This window comes from Monodelphis domestica, chromosome 2 (genome assembly GCF_027887165.1).
Source record: "Monodelphis domestica isolate mMonDom1 chromosome 2, mMonDom1.pri, whole genome shotgun sequence".
NCBI lineage: Eukaryota > Metazoa > Chordata > Mammalia > Didelphimorphia > Didelphidae > Monodelphis > Monodelphis domestica.
The window spans coordinates 34,611,615-34,635,004 of record NC_077228.1 but is presented as its reverse complement, the minus strand read 5'-3'; the positions used below and the strand labels follow the sequence as shown (position 1 = coordinate 34,635,004).

At 41.3% G+C, this 23,390-nt stretch overlaps 1 protein-coding gene across 26 annotated transcripts in view; it reads left to right on the top strand.

The window, feature by feature from the left end:
- The window catches only part of LOC103101485 (nuclear body protein SP140-like protein), a 68,367-nt gene extending 46,228 nt beyond the window's left edge, over window positions 1-22,139 (top strand). For 25 of the 26 annotated variants that reach the window (XM_056815345.1, XM_056815340.1, XM_056815343.1 and 22 more), the window contains 12 exons: window positions 2,402-2,449; window positions 5,064-5,103; window positions 7,964-8,092; window positions 9,336-9,475; window positions 11,881-11,946; window positions 15,193-15,308; window positions 15,978-16,101; window positions 16,940-17,011; window positions 17,242-17,388; window positions 18,792-18,884; window positions 20,758-20,937; window positions 21,348-22,139. In XM_056815345.1, coding sequence (XP_056671323.1) covers window positions 2,402-2,449; window positions 5,064-5,103; window positions 7,964-8,092; window positions 9,336-9,475; window positions 11,881-11,946; window positions 15,193-15,308; window positions 15,978-16,101; window positions 16,940-17,011; window positions 17,242-17,388; window positions 18,792-18,884; window positions 20,758-20,937; window positions 21,348-21,416 — 1,224 coding nt within the window. In that variant the 3' untranslated portion in view covers window positions 21,417-22,139. The remainder of the gene's footprint in view (window positions 1-2,401; window positions 2,450-5,063; window positions 5,104-7,963; window positions 8,093-9,335; window positions 9,476-11,880; window positions 11,947-15,192; window positions 15,309-15,977; window positions 16,102-16,939; window positions 17,012-17,241; window positions 17,389-18,791; window positions 18,885-20,757; window positions 20,938-21,347) is intronic. The other variant, XM_056815321.1, reaches the window with a different exon arrangement.
- The last annotated feature ends 1,251 nt before the right edge of the window (window positions 22,140-23,390 follow it).

Genomic DNA, 23,390 nt, shown 5'->3' with positions numbered 1-23,390 from the left:
CTCCTTTCTGTCTTTTAGCCATTACCAAATTGTTTTGATAACCACTGCTTTATAGTATAGTTTGAGATCTGGGACTGAAAGTCCTCCTTCCTTTGCATTTTTTTCATGATTTCTCTGGATATCCTTGATCTTTTGTTCTTAAAAATGAACTTCGGTATGGTTTTTTCTAATTCAGTAAAGAAGTTTTTTGGTAGTTCAATGGGTATGGCACTAAATAAGTAAATTAATTTAGGTAGGATTGTCATTTTTATTATGTTAGCTCATCCCACCCATGAGCAATCAATGTTTTTCCAATTGTTTAGATCTTGTTTTAGTTGTGTGGAGAGTGTTTTGTAGTTGTGTTCATATAGTTCCTGTGTTTGTCTCAGCAGATAGATTCCTAAGTATTTTGTACTGTCTAGGGTGATTTTAAATGGAATTTCTCTTTCTAATTCTTGCTGCTGAGATGGATTGGAGATATATAGAAATGCTGATGACTTATACGGGTTTATCTTGTATCCTGCAACTTTGCTAAAGTTGTTGATTATTTCAACTAGCTTTTTGGTTGATTCTCTAGGATTCGTTAAGTAGACCATCATATCATCCCCAAAGAGTGATAGCTTGGTCTCCTCATTGCCAATTTTAATACCTTCAATTTCTTTTCCTTCTCTAATTGCTACTGCTAGTGTTTCTAGTACAATGTTAAATAATAAAGTTGATAATGGGTATCCTTGTTTCACTCCTGATCTTATTGGGAAGGCTTCTAGTTTATCCCCATTGTAGATGATATTTGCTGATGGTTCAGATATATACTGTTTATTATTTTTAGGAAAGGCCCTTCTATTCCTATACTTTTTAGTGTTTTCAATAGGAATGGGTGTTGTATTTTATGAAAGGCTTTTTCTGCATCTATTGAGATAATCATGTGATTTTTGTCAGTTTGCTTGTTAATATGGTCAATTATGCGGATAGTTTTCCTAATGTTGAACCATCCTTTAATTCCTGGTATGAATCCTACCTGGTCATAGTGGATAACCCTTGTGATGACTTGCTGGAGTCTTTTTGCTAGTATCCTATTTAAGATTTTTGCATCTATATTCATTAGGGAGATTGATCTATAGTTTTCTTTCTCTGTTTTTGACCTGCCTGGTTTTGGAATCAGTACCATGTTTGTGTCATAAAATGAATTTGGTAGAACTCCTTCTTGGCTTATTATGACAAATAGTTTGTATAATATTGGGATTAGTTGTTCTTTGAATGTTTGATAGAATTCATTTGTGAATCCATCTGGACCTGGGGATTCTTTTTCTTTGATGGCTTGTTCAATTTCTTTTTCTGATATGGGGTTGTTTAGGTAATTTATTTCTTCCTCTGTAAGTCTAGGCAATTTATATTTTTGTAAGTATTCACCCACTTCACCTAGATTGCCATATTTGTTGCCATATAATTGGGCATAGTAGTTTTTAATGATTGCCTTAATTTCCTCTTTGAGGTGAGGTCTCCCTTTTCATCTTGGATACTGTCAATTTGGTTTTTTTCTTTCCTTTTTTTAATTAGACTGACTAGTACTTTGTCTATTTTATTTGTTTTTTCAAAGTACCAGCTTCTAGTCTTATTTATTAAATCAATAGTTCTTGACTTTCAATTTTATTTAGTCTTATCTGGGGATTTTTAATTTGTTCACTTTCTAGTTTTTTTTTAATTTGCATGCCCAATTCATTGACCTCTGCCCTTCTTAATTTGTTAAAATATGAACTCAGGGATATAAATTTGCCCCTGAGTACTGCTTTGGCTGCATCCCATAGGTTTTGAAAGGATGTCTTCATCATTGTCATTTTCTTCAATGAAGTTATTAATTGTTTCTACAATTAGTTCTTTAACTAACCGGTTTTGGAGAATTGTATTGTTTAATTTCCAATTAATTTTTTATTTACCTCTCCATGTACCCTTAATAATTATTATTTTCATTGCATTATGATCTGAGAAGGTTGCATTTATTATTTCTGCCCTTTTGCACTCATTTGCAATGTTTTTATGCCCTAATATATGGTCAATTTTTGTGAATGTACCATGTGCTGCTGAAAAGAAGGTATATTCCTTTTTGTCCCTATTTATTGTTCTCCACATGTCTAACTCTAATTTTTCTAAGCTTTCATTCACTTCTCTTACCTCTTTCTTATTTATTTTTTTTGTTTGATTTATCTAGTTCATATAGAGGAAGGTTCAGGTCTCCCACTAGTATAGTTTTTCTGTCTATTTCATCCTTGAGCTCCTCTAGTTTCTCCTTCATATTAGCTGAGTTTGCATAATCTAGATACATAAAGATGAACATTTACATCTGAGAAGCAGGTGGAACTATAGAGCTAGAGAAGAGGGAAAGGAAGCTCCAAGGCCCTGCTCATTAAGTTTTTCTTCTTTGCAGAATGCATCTGAACCTGGTTCTAAAAGAACATACATCCGAAGAACGGAGGTAATTGACTGTGACTTTCCCCCACAAGTGGTACTGTGCCCCCCAAGAGCTCTCTGAGCTCAGAATCCTTATAGCTGGGGAGGAGGAGGGGGGATGTGGTAGCCAATGACTACTCCCAAGTTGTGGAATGCTAGCTCACATTTAGAGCTAACAACGGAGATAGGAGAAGAGACAGGGTTTTCCTAATCCTTGCATTTCTCCTCCTTTCGATATTCATCCCAGAGCTCTGTCAGGGATCCAAGTGATGTTCATGGGCTTACCTCTTTGGGAGAATAGGCACTGGCTTTTTGCCTCCAACTCCAAACTCATGCACAGAGAGGTTCCTTCTGGTCAAGATAGCACTCCCACCTGCCAGGCCCTCCAGGCCTCTTTCTTTTTCCACTGCCCAAGTGACTGTGCCCTCCAAGGAGGCATGCCACCCAGCGGGCAAGTGATCACTCATTCAAGCCCACTCCCACTTGCCCTCCACTTATGAGTCCTCCCTAGGGAAATTGAGGGCTCAGGCCATGTTGACAAGACTGGACTTCCTCCTGGTCATGCCATATGTTTCTCTGATTATATCTTTTGATTTGTAATTGATGTCTTGTGTTTTCAAAACTGCAGTCATGTACTAATAATCTTCCTCTCATTTCTTCAGTTAAGGACACATGTAGCCCTTTGTGCCCCTAGGCAAGATTCCATTGATCTTCCTGATAATCTAAGACATTGACCCCTCAGAGAATGCCATATTCTGGGGCTCACAGCCAGACGGGGCATCCCTAGAAGAATGTTGGTGTTGCATGTACAAGAATAAATCAAATAGACACAAAATAAGGATAAGTTTAGAGTTGGGTAATGGGCTAGCAATGCCACTGATTCAAAGAAGTCTCAGAAGAAGCTTCATTTATCAGTACCAGTCTGGGGAATAGTTAAGTGGCTCAGCAGATAGAGAGCCAGACCTGGGAGGTCCTGGGTTCAAATTTGGCCTCAGACACTTCCCAGCTGTGTGACCCTAGGCAGTCACTTAACCCCATTGCTTAGCTCTTACCACTCTTCTGCCTTGGAACCAATACACAGTATCGATTCTGAGAAGGAAAGGAAGGTTTTTTTTTTTTAATCAATACAAGTCTTCACCAGCTCCGAAATAGTCTTAGAAAGTTGCCTTGAGAGTTAAGATGATGAGGGACTTGGCACATAGCCAGCAGGTATGAGGCAAGAGGTTAGGCTGATAGCAAATAAATACAAGGTTATTTAGAAGGAGGGAGCCTGGAATTCTGGTAGAGATGAAGAAGGAGGCCCTTCTGAGTATGGAGGACAGAGAGGGAGATTGTGCTTTTTGGGGGGAAGAAAGAGAAGCCAGTTTGGATGGACCTTAGAATGTGGGGAGAGCACTAATGGAGGCTGGGAAGAGCTGTAAACTCCAGAGGGATGCTATTGATCCTGGCAGCTTACAGTAAAGTGAGGACCTGAGTTCAGGAATTTCCAAGAAAGTGGTTCGCAGGAAGGTGATATAAGTGAGGGCTTTATTATTAAATGGTTCAGCAGTGAAAGAACAGAAGCATGTACGCACATTCTGTAGCAATATAAATAGAGGTTCACCCACAAAGGCAAGAAACTCAGCTCAAGGGGGAGGCAATAGGCTCAAAGTTGGGGTTCAAGAGGCAAATGGATGTCCCCTAAGAATGGGGATTGGTGGAGAACAAGTACTGGGTGCCAGATGTGGGAGGGAGCCTTCCTTATTGTACCCAGACATGCTAGAGAAGTTCTTGGAGTCACTTATCAATATCAGTTTAGGGTGTTAGTTTGGAAAATTCAAGGAGTCAGTAAAAAATAAGTCTTTAAGTAGGAAAGAGATCGGTCCAGTAATGGGTCGCTATCACAGAGCCAGGCACCAAGATAACACACCAAGTCGGACCTGCGGCTCTGGGGACAGTATCTCTGGGAGGATCACCGAGATGATTCTCCAAAGAACAATGGAACTTGGGGGTCCAAAACACCCTTTGGGGAACTCTGCACTGAACACATACATTGACAGGTTGCAACAGGCTTAGGAAAGAGGCTGTAGCCAGCAGCTGGGGTATCCTGGTGTAGTATACTAAGAGGAACACAAAAGGAACGGGTCAAAACAAGGGCTGGGCTACCTGAGAGAGGGCTTTAATACCATGGGAGAAGCTACTAAGACAAATACGGGTACTTAACATTTGACTGTGTCTGCAAGTCCCACCCAAACTGGGGTCACCAAACACTTCCAGGTCTATTGTTCAGTCTAAAACAGGTGAGTTCTCAGGGGGAAGCACCATTGTGGTCTACACAATGAGGAGCACGTGCGCCATCACACATAGCTTAGGGCTCCTCCTCATGCCGAGGTAACACAGAACCGGTGGAAATCGCCATGCGTAGATATTCCAGGCTAGACCCTGGGGTGGTTGGCCTCTGCCTTCCGAATTCTCTTCAGGACTGGGGAGGAGAGGGCAAAAGGTCTTGGCATTGGTCAATGGCCATTGGTCAGTGGTCATAAGAAGTTCACATTGGCCCCATCACCAGCATTCTGGTCCATTCCCTAAGGAAGAATCATTCTGCATTGTGCATCAACACATCCTGACTGGCATCTCTGTTCTATTGTTTGCCACTGCAGGTAGCAGGAAAGCCACATTCGAGCCTGTCCCAGTTATCAGGTTAGTACCATTTTTTAACTCTATGTAAGATTTATAATTTGCAAAAGGAAAAGATTGTGACTTGGGATCAAGACCACACTTGAATGTTCCTCACTGGTGGTGGCATATAGGATATGATATAGATAGATAGATAGATATAATAGCTAGCCTCAGTATAGCACTTTTTTCTTTTTAAATATTTTTCTTTTCTAATATTGTTCCATGTTCACACTATCTATCTATCTATCTATCTATCTATCTATCTATCTATCTACCTATCTATTCATCCATCTATCTACCCATCCATCCATCTATCTATCTACCTATCTATCTATCTGTCTGTCTGTCTGTCTGTCTGTCTGTCTATCTATCTATCTATCTACCTATCTATCTATCCATCTATCTATCTATCCATCCATCCATCTATCTACCTATCTATCTATCTATCCATCTATCTATCCATCTATATATCTATCTATCTACCTATCTATCTATCCATCTATCTATCCATCCATCCATCTACCTATCTATCTATCTATCCATGTATCTATCTATCTATCTATCCATCTATTCATCCATCTATCTACCTATCTATCTATCTATCCATCCATCCATCTATCTATCTATCTATCTATCTATCTATCTATCTATCTATCCATCCATCCATCTATCTATCTATCTATCTATCTATCTATCTATCTATCTATCTATCTATCCATCTATCCATCCATCTATCTATCCATCTATCTATCTATCTATCTATCTATCTATCTATCTATCTATCTATCTATCTATCTTTCTATCTTAACTGAGTTGATGTTCACAACAACCTTAGGAGATAGATGCTATTATTATCATCCTCATTTTGCAGATGAGGAAATTGAGTCAGATGGTAGTTAATCGACTTACCCAGGGTCACACAAGCTACAAATTCAGGTCTTCCGTACTCCATATGCATCATGTTCTACACTGGTCCACCTGGCTGCCTATGTAATAGAGAGACACATTCATGTGTATGTGTGAGCCACAGCAGCTAACCTGTGGGAGGGACAGGGAAGCAGCAGCTTTTGCCAATAACACTGACAATCATATCAATCTCTCACTCTGAAGCTTCCTATATTTGGAGATCACAGCCTTGCTATTAGAGTCACAAAGTGCTTGGTCTTGACAGGAGAAAAAGCAAAAGAGTCCTGTGAGAACATTTTTGTGACAGAGTCATGATGCTCTCAGGAGTTCTATTCATCTGGGTGCCTTTTAAAATTTTTATTTAAAATAAATTTAACTTTTAAAAATTATTTAAATTAAATTAAATGTTAAAATTTTATTGAAAATATATTAAACTTTTTACTAAAGATGAATTATAATTTTTAACTTACAAAAAACAAATGAAATTTTAATTGATTAAAAAACAGTGAAATGTTTTAATTTATTAAAATCAAAAGAAATATTTTAACTTATTAAAACAATTTAAACATTTTTGTTTAAATTTTGTTTAAATTTAAATTTAAAAATGATTTATTAAAAACAAAATGAATATTTTATTTTGTTCAAAAAATTAAACTTTAAAAATTTACTAAAAATGAAACTTTTCAAATTTACTCAAATTAAACTTTTGAAAGTTTTGTTTGAAATAAATCAAACTTTTAAAAATTATTTAAATTAAATTAAATGTTAAAAGTTCATTGAAAAATATATTAAACCTTTTACTAAAGATGAATTAAAAATTTTAACTTACAAAAACCAAGTGAAACATTTTAATTTATTAAAAACAATGAAATGGTTTAATTTATGAAAAACAAATGAAATATTTTAATTTGTTAAGCAACAAATTAAATGTTTTGATTTATTAAAAACAATTTTAATATTTTAATTTGTTCAAAACAAATTAAACTTAAAATTTACTAAAAATAAGACTAAAAATTTACTCAAACTTTTTTAATTGTTTAAAAATAAATTAAACTTTTGATAATTCAAAATAAATTAAACTTATTTATATTTTTACTTTGTTACTCTAAACTTGACAGGCATCAGCAAATATGAGCCTTTTTAATATATTTAATATGCACAGAAGTACAAGGAAAGAGGATTGTGCAGGCGACCATGTCAATTCCACATCAAGTTTGTTTTTAAAAAGAATGTCATCAAGTGGTTCAACATACTTTCAGGCTTGCCCTGCTTGTCTTCATCTCCTCTGGAACTCCCTTCTGCTCTCTTTTATGTGTAACTAGCTGGTTGACTTTCCCAGTGTGCAGTTGTGTTTCCCTTCAGTGTCCATCTCTGGAGACTGAGGGCTGGGTGCTAGACTGTGCTACCAATGTCCTTGGGGCCACACACCTCTAAGGTTCTGTATCACAAGGTCAGTGACACCCCTTTCTGAGCCTCTTCCTATTCTCCATTCCCCTCTTTCTTGTTCCCTCTCTCTCTTTTCTCTTTCCTTTATATTTCTCTCCTTCCTCTGCCTCTCTTTTTCCCTTTTATAATCCTTCCATCCCCGTGCACCCTTATTCCCAGCATCTTTGCTTTGCCTTGTTGGGATATGCAGGGGCCTTATGGCAAACTTTCTCTTGCCTTGGCTATTCTATGGGATCTTCACTGGATTTATCAGATGGCAGCCATGAGTTTTGCCTTTTGGAAGGACTGGTTTGAGTCACTCTTTTGTAACGTCTCCAGTCTTCCTTTGTGCACTGGCAATTTCAGTGAAATCACTCCCAGAGGGAGATGCTTGTTGCTTCAGATTTCATCCATGAGAGAATGAGCTGTGCTGCCCACAAGGCTGTGATCCTTCTTTGAGCTCAGTGCAGTCAGGGCTAAGGATGGGTGGGGATTCTCTGGTACCCCTGAGCATTAAGGCAGCATCCTCACTTGTATTTTCTTGTGCTAGTGAGAAGTCCAGTGACAGTTTCGCTGGCCAACCGACCAAAGTATCTGGCAAGACTCCGAGTGACAGACTGTATCTCTGTGAAATGCCAAAAGAGCACTGGGATCTTGTACAAGAAAAGATTTGCTTCAGGTGAGTTCTCAGACAGGCAGCTGGAGTGTCATTCAGGGCCTTCCTAGCTCATTACACAGTATGGTCTTTGGTTCTAACATCCTCCAAGGGACATCTATATGCTTGACAAACTTTTAAATTTAATCTGCTTTATTAGTATTTTCTCCACAACTTCTTAAGTCTAGATAACCAACAGAACACAAAATCAAGCTCTGATTTTGAACATTCGATGATTTCTGAGACAGAAATGGTCCTATTGAGATTTTAGCAATCAGCTCTCTCGCTAACTGGTACAAGCTAACTTCAGCACCTCCCTGCTTATTTCTTTCTATTTAATCCCTTAATTTTCTAATTTAGGCCCAGACTAATGGCATAGTTCTTTGGGGGGGAAGGAGAGAGACAGTCGTCATGGTGGTATGGGTTTGGAGATTAAAAAGCATGAGTTTTGGTGGCTGTAGAAAGTCTGGGAGCCCTGAGAAATGAGCAGAGGGACAGAAGGGACTTCTTTTTTAGTTCTTACCTTTTGACACAAGAACAGTTAAGGGCTGGGTAACTGAGATTAACCCTGGGTCATATAACTCTGTAAAAGTTAAAATTAAATCTCAATAATAATATTATTTTTAAGGGATTTATTAATGATCATTAGAAATAAAGGAATAAAGAAGATACAAAATAAAGGCCACATGCCCATGGCTGGCTTTTTAGCCATCCCCACTCACCACCATTGCTGCTGATTCTACCTCAGAGAGCAGGAGGAACCTCCAAAGCCCACGCCCTTTATCCTCTTTCTAGAGGAAGTATGTAATGACAGGAAGTCAAATGGGCTCTTGGGATATGTAGTTCTTTTTTAGGTTAACAGATTTTTCAATCATACAACTCCAAGTGTCTGAAGTCACATTTGAACCCAGAACCTCTAGTCTATGGCTATGGCTCCCTCTTTATTGAACTACTTTGCTGCCCCATGAAGAGACTTTTTGAATAAAGTCTACAGTGGGCAAATGGAGCACCAGCAACCTCAGTGGTGTCTATAGATCAACAGCCACAAAGCCTGAATTACTGATGTTGCCAATTTCCTCCCCTCAAGAAATTATGTCATTAGTCTCTGGAAGATGGCAGAAGGAACTAGAGTAGAATTAAATCAATATCAAAAGTAGCTTGGGGGCAGCTGGGCGGAAGGGCCACAAAAGCAGGGCTCAGAAGGGCTGTAAATCTGAGGCTGCCCTGTTTTCCCCCTCGTCCTAGTTTCTTTCCCTCTCATTTATAGTCTATCGGGGAAAATGCATCCTGACAGAGACACAGTGGTGTACCCCAGCCGAGTTCTTGTGCCCAGACTCTGAGATGGATCTTGTGTCCTGGACCCACAACATCTTCACTGGCAGTCTGTCCCTGCAGACCCTGATCGAGGTAGGCTCACGGACCCAGCTCCTCCCCAGGGCTCTGGGCACTCAAACACCTTGCCTTCGTGGCAGGAGGACCATTCAGGGGTCACGAGGCTACAGGGAGGCTGGGAATGGGCTGCGAGCATCCTGCACGCCGGAGCTCCATCTCTTTTTCTCTCCTTACCCTGAGCCAGAACTTCTCTAGCTTGTGGCTCTCTCCCCTTCAAGACCCTGGCTTCTGCCAGCTGAGCTGGAAACAGTGTAAACTGATCCTCTAAGACAGGTGCATGTGTTTGAATGGAAGCTAATGATTTATTAAGAGAGGGCAGTCCCGTCATGGTATATCCCACTTATTTCTAAGCTACATCTTTTATCCTGTGATTTTTTTTATCCTCACTTTCCATATTAGAGTCAATACCATGTATTGGTTCCAAGGCAGAAGAGTGCTAAGGGCTAGGCAATGGGGCTAAGTGACTTGCCCAGGGTTGCACAGCTAGGAAGTGTCTGAGGCTAGATTTGAACCTAGGACCCTTCTCTTGGTCTGACTCTCAATCCACTGAGCCACCTAGCTGCTCACCCTGTGATCTTCCTGACAAAGAATCCTACCTTCCTTGCCTTAAGTGGGTCTCCAACATAAACTACTGACAATAGAATGTCACCTCGAACCCTCTAAGGGCAAAGATCTCTTTGCTTCTGTCTTTTGATCCCCAGTTCCAAGCCTTCCTCATTTTTTTCCAGTCATGTCTGATTTCATGACTTCATTAGGGATTTTTTTTTTGGTCTTCAAGTGGATTTTATTTATTTTTTCATTTAAATACTTTTTTAATTATTATTTTTTATTGATTAATTAAGAAAATTTTTCCATGGTTACAAGATTCATGTTCTTTCTCTCCCCTCCTCCCATTCCCTTCCCATAGTCAACGTGCAATTCCACTGGGTTTTACATGTGCCATTGATCAAGACCTATTTCCATATTATTGATATTTGCACTAGGATGATTGTTTAGAGTCTACATCCCCATCAAACCATGTGATCAAGCAGTTGTTTTTCTTCTGGGTTTCTGCTCCGTTAGGGATTTTCTTGACAAAGGCACAGGAGTAGTTTGCCATTTCCTTCTCTGGCTCATTTGACAGATGAGGAAACTGAGGCAAACAGGATTAAGGGATTTGCCCAGGGTTAAGGGACTTTTCAAATCTGATCTCAGACACTTCCTAGCTGGGTGACCCTGGGCAAGTCACTTAGACCCCATTGCCTCAGCCTCACTGCTCTTCTGCCTTAGAACTGATCCCCAGAATTGATTTAAGATGGAAGGTAGGGGTTAAAAAAAAAAGCAAAGGCAAACTGGTTTTCCATTAAGTTCATGAAGAACTAAAAGGTTGTCTTCCCTTTAACAAACTGAGGCTGGACATTGGAGAGGAGAGCTCAGGTCCTCCCACCTTGGGAAGAGCTTATTTGTCCCTGAAGAAAGCTTCCTTGTCTCCAGCCTCTAGGAAGGGTCTCTACAGGAGGGTCTCCAGGTCCATGCTTCTCCTACAATAGCCTCAGGAGCTATAATGATGAACCCACCAAGAAAGGCATGTCCTGAAATAAATGGGGCTCATCTTCCCTGACAGGAGTGGCCAGAGGATTGTCTTCTAGTCATTTCCATCTAGGAAGGGCTTCCAGGGACAGCTTTTCACATTCTAACCTCTGATCAGAGCCCTGGAAAGGATATCGAGTCTATCCATCCAACAAGCATTTCAGGAAGCCCCTCACAAACCAAGTGCCGGGTACCAAGCTATGTTGTGGGGACACAAAGACAACAGTGAAGCAGTCCCTGCCCTCCTAGGGCTTCTGACGTTCTGCTGGGGGAAGTGGGGTCAGAGTCCCCTGAAGGCTGGAGGTCTCTACAACAAGAAATACTGAGAGAACCAGGAAAGGCTTGCAAGACCTCATCCAGGATTCCGCCATTCCTAGCCCCTTGACATGGCGTTATCACTACTCAGCCCTCCGGTGTGCTTCTGTCCAATCCTTGAGCAGCTCACATCCTCCAGGGTGACAGACTTTAGCCCAGAGATTCACACCACCTAAGGTAACCCCAACACAGAACTTCAGGGCCAGGTTTCCCAGAGCCCTGATGCTCTCTTGCCCCCCTTTCTTCTCATCCCATGCCCTTCCAGACCCTGGAGCAGGGCCAGATGAAGGGTAGGCGCCCCAGAGCCTGGACTCTTCGGGCAGCTGGCTCCACAAAGACCCCTGGTCCTTGAGTGTGGCTCGGACTTTCCTCCCCAGTGGGGCAGACTGCTTCTGAGGGAGATGAGAGCACAAGCTGGTCAACACAGGGCCAGCTGTTCCACCCGTCCCTAGAAAAAGAGATCTGACCAAGGCAGGACGTTGTGCCTCTTAGCTCGCACCTCCCTCAGTGCTGCTCCATCTTCTTCTCTTTAACAGAACGAGATTTTGAAGCTTCACGCTGACAGCTGCGCCTGTACCATCTGTAAAGGAGACTATCCCTTTGTAAGTTCCATCTACCTCTCCTGTCCTGTCACAGCTGTGTCCATCTGAAAGCCCAGAAAAGCCAGGCTGGAACCTCCCCCACCTTCTCATTTACCCAGGAGGAAACTGAGGTCCATTTACTTGGCCAAAATCACCCCAGTGAATCAGTGCAAGAGCCAAGGACACCTACACTCCAGAGCCCTTCCACTATACCTCAGTGCCCACCTCATATCATCAGATGCACTGAATTTTTTTTCTCCCGAAGATATAAAAAATAACCCCCATGCATACTTTTGTTGTTCAGTCCTTTCAGTGGTATCTGACTCTTCGTGACCCTATTTTGGGTTTTCTTGGCAAAGATTCGAGAGAGGTTTGCTATTTCCTTCTTCAGCTCATTTTACAGATGAGGAAACTGAGGCAGAGTTAAGTGACTTACCCAGGATCACAGCTAGTAAGTATCTGAGGCTGGATTTGAACTCAGGTCTTCCTAACTCCAGGCCTACACTCTATTCACTGTACCACCTGGCTGCTCTAGCATGCATAAATATTTACAAAGTATGCAAAGCACTTTACAAATATTATCTCACTGGATGCTCACAACATCCAAAGGAAGTCAGTGCTATGATTATTGCCATTTTACAGATGAAGTAACTGAGGCAGATAGAAGTTGAGGGACTTGTTCCAGGGTCACAAAGTGACTGAGGTAGGGATCCAAACTCAGGTCTTTCTAATTCCAAACTTAGCTCACCTGGCTACATGCCGACATTGCCAATAATGCCAAGGCTAATCCGTGTGGAAGGGAATGCCCTACTGGTGAAATCACCAATTCCCAAAAAAGCCACGTTCAATTACAGACTACTGCCATGTGTTTATAACCTGACAGGCCTCTGTAAAGTGAGTTGTTATTACTACACCTACGTTTTTTTTAGAAAATCAGCTCACAAAATGAAAATTTGTTTTATGCCATTTATGTCAACTAAAAAAAAAAGTATACCAAGAACTTAAAAACTGGTCAAGTCATTTGGCAGAAAAGTCTGTGAGGTTGCTGTGAAGACCTGGGTTTGAATCTGTTGTTTTCTCCCTCTATGTCCTCTTGAAAAATTGCCAGGGGGCAGCTGGGTAGCTCAGTGGATTGAGATCCAAGCCTAGAGATGGGAGGTACATTTCCCAGCTGGGTGACCCTGGGCAAGTCACTTAACCCCCACTGCCTAGCCCTTACCGCTCTTCTGCCTTGGAACCAATACACAGTATTGATTCCAAGATGGAAGGTAAAGCTTATTTATTTGATTTTTTTTTTGAAAAATTTATTTAGTCAATTTAGAACATGATTCCTTGGTTACAAGAATCATATTCTTTCCCTTCCTCCCCTCCCCCGCCCCTTCCCAAAGCAAACATGGAATTCCATTGGGTTTTACATGTGTCCTTGATCAGAACCTATTTCCATGTTGATGTTTGCACTAGGATGCTCCTTTAGAGTCTACATTCCCAATCCTATCCCCATCAACTCTTGTAATCAAGCAGTTGTTTTTCTTTGGTGTTTCTACTCCCACTATTTTTCCTCTGAATGTGGATAGTGTTTTTTCTCGCAGATCCCTCCACTGCATTGCCACTAATGGAGAAGTCCATTGCATTCGATTATACCACAGTGTATCAGTCTCTGTGTACAATGTTCTCCTGGTTCTGCTCCTTTTGCTCTGCCTCACTTCCTGGAGGTTGTTCCAGTCTCCATGGAATTCCTCCACTTTATTATTCCTTTGAGCACAATAGTATTCCATCACCAACATATACCACAATTTGTTCAGCCATTCCCCAATTGATGGGCATCCCCTCGTTTTCCAGTTTTTGGCCACCACAAAGAGCGCAGCTATGAATATTTTTGTATAAGTCTTTTTCCTTATTATCTCTTTGGGGTATAAACCCAGCAGTGCTATGACTGGGTCAAAGGGCAGACAGTCTTTTAGTGCCCTTTAGGCATAGTTCCAAATTGCCCTCCAGAATGGTTGGATCAGTTCACAACTCCACCAGCAATGAATTAATGTCCCTACTTTGCCACATCCCCTCCAGCATTCATTACTTTCCATAGCTGTCATGTTAGCCAATCTGCTAGGTGTGAGGTGATACCTCAGAGTTGTTTTGATTTGCATCTCTCTGATTATAAGAGATTTAGAGCACTTTTTCATGCGCTTATATTAATAGTTTTGATTTCTTTAACTGAAAATTGCCTATTCATGTCCCTTGCCCATTTGTTAATTGGAGAATGGCTTGATTTTTTTTTGTACAATTGATTTAACTCTTTATAAATTTGAGTAATTAGACCTTTGTCAGAGGTTTTTTTTTAATTATTATTATTATATTTTATTTGATCATTTCCAAGCACTATTCATTAAAGACATAGATCATTTTCTTTTCCTCCCCCCACCCCCCCATAGCTGACGCGTAAATCCACTGGGCATTACATGTTTTCTTGATTTGAACCCATTGCTATGTTGATAATATTTGCATTAGAGTGTTCATTTAGAGTCTCTCCTCTGTCATGTCCCCTCAACCGCTGTATTCAGGCAGTTGCTTTTCCTCGGTGTTTCCACTCCCATAGTTTATCCTTTGCTTATGAATAGTATTTTTTTCTCCTAGCTCCCTGCAAATTGTTCAGGGACATTACACCGCCACTCATGGAGAAGTCCATTACGTTCGATTATACCACAGTGTATTAGTCTCTTTGTACAATGTTCTCCTGGTTCTGTGTCAGAGGTTTTTATTATGAAGATTGTTTCCCAATTTGTTGCTTCTGGAAGGTAAGGGTTTAAAAAAAGAAAGAAAAATCACCAAAGTTAATTTGGTGTTTGTTAGGGACCTATGACCTCATAAATGTCACTGGACCTTGGTGGGAAAGGAATCTCTTATTCAAAAGCAGAAAAAAAGGAGGGGAGAGGGTTAGCACTATATATCAAGAAGGTAACTTCATGGGCATCGGGGAGTATGGTAAAAATCAGTGGAAGCAGCTGCATAAGTGATATTATTAGTGAAACATACTACAGATCACTGAGACAGAGAGAGGATATAGATGAAGAGTTGGAGAAACCTCACAAGCCTAGCAGAGAGGCACTCACTCCTTTCTATCTCATCCAACTGTGTGGTTTCCTCTGTATTTCTTTGGTCACAGAGTTCCTCTTTACAGGAGAATTCAAGAGCTTGCATGAGTCTAAAATCAAATAGTTCCAAAATCCCTCCAGATTCACAAGTGATGTCTTCCCTCTCTCACTTTTTCAGCCAGAGAATAGTGATGACTGTTTCGTGTGTGCAGAGGAAGGCTACCTCTTCTGCTGTGATTCATGTCCCAAATCCTTCCATGAGAACTGCCATATTCCCACTATTCCAGAGAATTGGTGAGATCACAGACTCCAAAAGGCAGAGTGTCTAGATGGGGAAGGGCTCCTAAAAATGCCAAGTTTCCAGCATCCTTGACTATTTGCTAGAGTAACAGCCCCTCTGTAGGTATTTTCTGAGGTTGAGGTCCCTTTCCTCATTTCTCCAAAGATGTAATTGTGCTAGCCATCAGGAGTAGTATACAGACTTGTGTATTGGCATAGAAGGACCACATCAAAGCACATGGCCCATCATTATTCAGAAAGTTGGGACTGCCAGCATCAGGACCTTGGCTCTATCAGGAGTCTAATACTGCCAGCCCCCCAGTGCTAAAGTAAACTTACCATTGGTCCCTTTAGAGAAAGAGGAGATGCCCATTGTATCCTTAGTAACATGAGTGATGGTTTCAGCCAAGAATCTAGTTCATGGACCTAGGGGCATGGTAGAGTATCTACCATGGTCCTTGGTCATGATGGAATAAGAAATGTTGAGTCAGGAGTCAGGGAACTAAAAGCACACCCCTGTCTCGTTTTTTGTCCTCCCTATCAGGTTGAGAGTGAGTTCCTTGAAGTCTTTTGCCTCTTTCTATATCCCCAGCATTTTAGCATAGTGCCTGGAAACAGTAGGCACTTAATAAATGTTTATTGACTGACTGACTGACTAACTGACTATTTCTCTGGCCTCTCCAGTGCAGAGTTCATATGCACCTTCTGCATAATAAAGAAGAATAAGGCAATGAGGGCTCAACAGAGTATCCGCTACCAAGAGGAGTCCCAAGTTATAAAGCATCCGATGAACATTGAGCATCAGATGGTGAGTCAGGATGCCATCCTTTGTGAAGATCAAGTTCTTTCCATTCACAGTGACCACCAGCCTTTCTTCTGCCAATCTCTGTCTCTGTCTCTCTGTCTCTGTCTCTGTCTCTGTCTCTCTCTCTCTCTCTCTCACACACACACACACACAGAAGCTGGTGGGTAGAAAGGAATTGGAATAGCCCCATTTCACTTAGACTCTACATCTCTCCACATCCCTATCTTTAAGGACAAAGAAGACTTTCAGCCCACTTTCAGCATCTTCCAAATTCCAAGAATTCTTGTATTGTGGACAGAAAATGCTCCTCCCTCCTTTAGGATAGGAGTCAATAAAAGGGCTCATTTCAGCCACTATGGCAAGCCAAGACAGAGAAGCACCAGTGTCTCCATGAAGCAAATGAAATCAGCTTCAAGCTACTTCCCCACAAGCACTTTGAGTGTTGGGAAAATCCATAGTTCTCTGCTGGGCTCACAGCCATTGAGCCATTGGCCTTGGGGGCAGGAGGAAAATACTCCCTGTTTATATGATACTCTGCTCATCTGTTGTTGACCTCAGGGCCCAAGACAGGATGGACACTTCTTTTCTTTTGGCTAGCCTGAAATGGGAACTGGCAAATGAAGGCCAAGTTTAGAGTTCCAGGAGAGCCCATTCATATGGAAATAGACCAGGCTTCATCTCCAATGGAGTCATTCATGTCAAGCAAGGGAGCCTGCTGCTCCTTCACTGGCATATTTCAGCTTGGCAGTGAGGGAATCAGATCCTGAACTCTTTGGAGACCCTGAGTGAGACCTCCCAGTTGGCCCAGCTTTATCTCACGCACAGGTTTCATTTTCTGCAGAAATGTGAGTTTCTTCTCCTGAGAATGTACTGTCGCATGGAAAGTGTCCCCTTTACCAAAGATCCATGCCAGGTAAGTAACAGAGATTTGAATAATAACCTCTATCTCTGAAGACCAATTGATTAACCATTCATTAAACTCCCTCTGCCTGCCAAGCTCTGTGCTGGCCATTGACTGCCTAGGCAGTAGAACAGAATGGGTGCATCTGCCAATACCTTGGGTCCCCTGGATTCATGTTTCATCAGAAAGTGATGGAACCAGCTGCTGGTCTAGAGCTCATGTCCCTTTCGTATCTTTTTTAGCAGATTAAGAACTATTCCAAGCAGATCAGAAACCCCATGTGGCTGGACCAGGTGAAGGAACGCCTGAGTAACGAGACTTACAACATAGTAGAGGGCTTTGTCCTGGATGTACGCCAGATTTTTTACAACTGCAAGAAATTTAACAAGGTAAGTGGCACTGCCTGCTCCCCAGTGACCTGTTCTCTGCCCGTCGCTTCTTCTCATCTCCCCTTTTCCTACTATCTACTTAGACTACTCAATGCATAGATCAGAGTTCTCAAAGCTTTCAAATGTCATTTGTTTTTGTAACATTGTTATGGCATCAATTGTAACATGGGGATAAATTGCTCTCTTCACTCTGCATCAGTTCATAGAGGTCTTCTCAGATTCCTCTGACACCATCTCATTCATTAGCTATATTCATATACCATAACATGTTCGACTCTTCTCTAACTAAAAGGCATCCTCTCTCTCTCTCATTCTCTCTCTCTCTCTCTCTCTCTCTCTCTTCTCTCTCTGTCTCTCTCTCTCTCTCTCTCTCCCCGCATCTCTCTTTTTCTCTTTCTCCCCCCTCTCTCCCTCTTTCTCTCTCTCCCTCTCTCTCTCTCCATCTCTCTCTCTGTCTCTGTCTCTCTCTCTTTCTCTCTCTCTCCCCCTCTCCCTCTTTCTCTCTCTCTCCTCTCTCTCCATCTCTCTCTCTGTCTCTCTCTCTGTCTCTGTCTCTCTCTTTCTCCCTCTCTCTCTCTGTCTCTCTCTCCCCTCCCTTTTTCTCTCTCTCCCCCCTCTCCCTCTTTCTCTCTCTCCCTCTCTCTCTCTCCATCTCTCTCTCTGTCTCTGTCTCTGTCTCTTTCTCCCTCTCTCTCTCTGTCACTCTCTCTGTCTCTCTCCCCTCCCTTTTTCTCTCTCTCCCCCCTCTCTCCCTCTTTCTCTCTTTCTCCCTCTCTCCATCTCTCTCTGTCTCTGTCTCTCTCTCTTTCTCCCTCTCTCTCTCTGTCTCTCTCCCCTCCCTTTTTCTCTCTCTCCCCCCTCTCTCCCTCTTTCTCTCTTTCTCCCTCTCTCTCTCTCTCTGTCTCTGTCTCTGTCTCTCTCTGTCTCTGTCTGTCTCTCTCTCATTCTCTCTCTCATTCTCTCACTCTTTCTCTCACATACACACACACACACACACACACACACACACACACACACACACTAAACCAGAGCTGTTATAAATGTGTTTTAATATATGGTTCCTTTTCCTCTTTATTAATTTGAGATATAGGCCTAATACTAGTATCACTGAGACAAAAACCATGTACAGTTTAATGACTTTTGGAATAAAGGTCCAAATTGCTTTCCAAAGTAATTGAATTAATTCACAGCTCTGCTAACCGTGCATTAGAGTCCCTATTGTTCATATCTGGAAAACCTGCATTCACGTCCTGCCTCTGCCTGCCTTAGTTTCCTCATCTCTAAAATGGGGGGGGGGGGAAACAACAACAACAAGACCCATCTCTCAGTGTTGTTACAATGATCAAATCAGATAATATTTGTAAAGTGCTAGGGTAATGTCAGCTATTTTCTTTTTCTTTCAGAACAACTATTTTGGTCTTCTGGGAGCAAAGTTGGAGACAGAGTTTGAGAAGGATTTCAAAGCAGTCTTTGATATTAAGGAAGAGGATAAAGAGGTCTGATGAGTATTTCCGTGTCTCCCTGGGCTTCAGCTCCTTATTAGATGTGGACCAATCCATCCCTGAACCTCTGCTTACTCCTTGGTTGGGAATGAGAAATCCTGAGTCTTTCTTAGGGTCTCAATGCCAAGGAGTGGCAAGATTCTAATCTCTTTGCTAGCCTTCCTCATTCTGGCCTCAGCTTTCCCAAAGTCCTAGCAGGCTTCTCTTTTCATTTCAATTCGAAGCTTTTCTGGCTGGTTCAATAAGCATTAGAATAGAAAAGCAAGGTTGCTAGTAATAAAAAGATATTTTTTCGGGGGGAGCTGGGTAGCTCAGTGGATTGAGAGCCAGGCCTAGAGATGGGAGGTCCTAGGTTCAAATCTGAACTCAGCCACTTCTTAGCTGTGTGACCCTGGGCAAGTCACTTGACCCCCATTGCCTAGCCCTTATCACTCTTCTGCCTTGGAGCCAATACACAGTATTGACTCCAAGATGGAAGGTAAGGGTTTAAAAAAAAAAAGATATTTTTTCTCATTTCCCAAGCAATATACACTTAGTAGGAGACAAAGCCAAGATCACAAGCTGGGCATCTTTTACATAATATTTCTAAAGACTTAGAACTTCCTATAGGGGATAGCTGGATAGCTCAGTGGATTGAGAGCCAGGCCTAGAGACCAGAGGTTCTAGGTTCAAATCTGACCTCAGCCACTTCCTAGCTGTGTGACCCTGGGCAAGTCACTTGACCCTCCATTGCCTAGCCCTTACCACTCTTCTGCCTTGGAACTAATACACAGTATTGAACTTCCTATAAACTTATTTTTTTTAAACCCTTACCTTCCATCTTGGAGTCAACACTGTGTATTGGCTTCAAGGCAGAAGAGTGGTAAGGGATAGGCAATGGGGGTTAAGTGACTTGCCCAGGGTCACACAGCTAGGAAGTGGCTGAGGTCAGATTTGAACCTAGGACCTCCCATCTCTAGGCCTGGCTCTCAATCCACTGAGCCACCCAACTGCCCCCTTCCTAAAAACTTATTAAACCCTTCCTCTGTAAAAATTAAAATTAATGTACAATAATTTAAAATATTATATTTTAAAGGATTTATTAATGATCAGAAAAATTAAAACCTAAGATGCTAATTAGCAGCTTCATGAAATTTTGATCTAGTATAAAAAATAATACTATAATCAAAGCCAAACATTAACATTTTTAAATGTTATATATATATGTATATATGTATATATATATATATACGAGAGAATGTTATATAAATAATAGTAATTGAATAAACCACTCAAGTATATATATAGGTATATGGAAATATTAGAAATGAAAAATTATAAATTTTATGGAAAAAAATCTATGATGTATCTTTACACCAAATGCAAATTGTACAGGAAGCATTTCCAAATCTTTAAACAAAGTAAATTAGTAATGGAAGGATAGAGTCTACCAACCCACGCCCCAGCTCCTGTCTACCAGCCAGAAGTGAAAAGTTTGTTATGAATGTTTTGCAGCTAAGAGAAAATAATTAAGCATTTTCCTCTACTCTCAGTATAGAAATAACTGGAAATTTGAAGCCATCATCAATCTAGATAATGTTGGTGGAAACTTAATTCCCAACAAAATTATTAACCCTTTTTCTGTATGAATTGGGAAGAATTGACAAGTAGTTTAAGCATTATCAATGCGTATTGAAACTCAGAAAAGACTGGAAAATTATTAGAAAGAAAAACTTTTAATCATTTATCAAAAAAAAAGTAAAAAAGGGAAAATACCATACTATATTTGTACCATACTGCATTTGAAAGGAACATCACCGGACCCAAACCTATCCGTTTTTTACAGAATTATAACATGGGGGTCAAGGTTTTGCTTTTATTCACACAGGAAATGAACAATCCTGGATCCACACCCAGCTCATCAACACAGAGCAGCATTGAGACACAGCAGAGGACTCCCAGGAATGATGAAGTATGGAGAACACCAATGACCACCCCGAGGACCCAAGCCATGAAATCCATTTTGTGGGAACAAGTCAGAAGTCATACGGCAGAACAATCGCTAGAGGTGACCAGTCTCCCCAGGAGAGATCTATATTAACTAAGCCACTTCTCCAAAAAACATTTACCCAATTTTGTTAATAAGTGACTGCTTCACCCTTTGTTTTAACCCCAGCCCAACTAATCCAAGTGTTATTAAGGGATGTTATGGGGAAGAAACAAGAGGTAAACATATAAATATTTTGAGTTTATTAATGGGGAAATGGGATAGGAATGAGGATAACAAGGAGAAAGGAAATTTCTAAATATTATCCCCAAAACTAATAACTATCCTATTGGCTAACTTCCTAAGCTAATTAAGTTAAATTCCCTCCAAACAGAACCTCACAGAGTCCAGGTATGGGCCAAGATCCCAAAAGTAAAGTCCAAATCTGTTCTCAGTAGAGATTGATGGTCTTTTCTTGATCTTTCCTCTAGCTGCCAGCAGCTTGTTCAAGCAGTCTCTTTCCTCAAGCTGATATCTTAGAGGAGCCAGATATCTTGTAGATGGGTGAAAATTACAGCTACAACCAAATCTTCAGCAAGAAGACTGTTTTCAGTTGGGAACACACCTCCCCTTGGAATGTTGAACCAGGCTCTCATAGGATTCTGTGTTCCATGTCTCTGTCAATCAAAATGCAGTCTGTCTTTGCTTGCTACACAAGGAGCCCATCCATTGGAGCCCTTATCTTGTCATTCTTCCAGTACGTAGCCTGGTCCCTGGTAGTCAGACCCAAATATCTATACTCCACCTCAGATAGTAAAAAATTGACATCAAGCATTTACTTACTTCAGCTTTGTTTGTCTGATTTAAATAAGAAAGGAGCAGATGTAGCAGGCAGAGTCTGAAAAACCCCCATGGAGCAAAGCTCTAGGAAACACAGACCCTCAGAAAAATGAGGCCATAGCAAAGCTCAGCTGAAGTCAGACGTGTAGCTCACTCCTCACCTGAGGTCTCGAACCCCTCCCGCTGTAACTGAATGTTCCTACCCAAATCACTGATGTATGCATTCCCTGGGAATGTGGGTTACGTGGTTACATACTGACATATTGATTTACTAACCTTTAGAAAACTGTCTAGATTTGATGAGGGAAGCCAAATCCATTGTACCACCTTGGAAATCATTACCTTTCGTTGTGTCTGTGAAAGCTTACCTAAGCTCTCAGCTTGTTTCTGCTCTCTCTATAAAATGGAAAGCACAATTAATAAACTTTATCATTGGTCAGCAATCGGCTCATCTGTGGTCTTCCTGATCCCAAGTCTACTTCCCATCTCCCCCACCCCGTCTTGGGGCTCCTTCAATAATCTGTGTGAGCAGAATTCATCAGACTCATCGATTCCTATGATGTGCTCAATGTTGCTAATTAAACATTTCCCCCACAAAGAAGAGTAAAGCACTTTTGCTACACTCCCCAAATGTCAAAAACAACTCCATGTGAGCCCATTGGTCTAGGATCCCTGCTTTTGTTAAGTCATCCATTCATTCATGAACCAAATACATAAAGGAACCCAAGACTGATTGAGAGCTAACCCTACCCTCTAATTTTACGCATGAGGAAAATGAGGCACAAGAAGAAATGCACTTGACTAAAATCATATGAGTGGAAACTGACAAAGCCAGAATTCTAACCCAGGAAGGGTCCCAGCCTCAGGGATCTTGGCAAGTTTGGCATCTTGGGGGATCTTGGACATCTCATTGCATGTCGGGGGCTCCAATCCCTGGGTTGCTTCTGTCCATCTTTGAGCATCATCTACCCTGGAAAAGAAATGCCATCTTGGGGACTGAAGGATGCAAACCTACAGGAGCAGCCTCTCTCCAGGCATGCTGGGCAACCGCACGGTCCCTGGATAGTCGATCTTAAACCAGGCCAAAGGGGTGGCAGTTATGTGGTTTATCAATGGGATGACTCCCAAAGGCCAGAGGATCTTTGCAAAGTGCTTAGCCCAGTGCCTTGTATATAGGAGAAGCTTAATAAATGCCTGTTCTGTTTTTCCTTTTTCTATACCTTTTTCTAGAAATTTTAGAATGTAAACATTCAAAAAAGAAAATGGTGCTTCTATTTAGTTAAAATATACTTGATGGGGCAGTTAAGTGGTTCAGGGGATAGAGCACCAGGCCTGGAGCAGGGAGGACCTGGGTTCAAGACAAACCCTGGAGCAAAGCTAGGGGCAAACTATGAAAGAAAGCTGGCTTCATTGTGGACACACTAACATGAGGACTTTTGTTTTCCACAGCCCAAATCTTATTCCTGCCATGTCTGTTCTGATAGCACACGTCACACTTTTCTGGGAATCTCTTCCATCATCTTCGCCCATAAAATAGAGAACATTTTACTCATCAATAAAGCATAAGAAAGAGATGCTGTCTTTATTCTGTCCTCATTCCCCTCAGGGAGGCTGTTGACACATCATTGGAAGCCAGTCAACCAGCATTTGTTAAGTACCTACTAAGTGCCAGCACTGCTACAAATATCCCACTC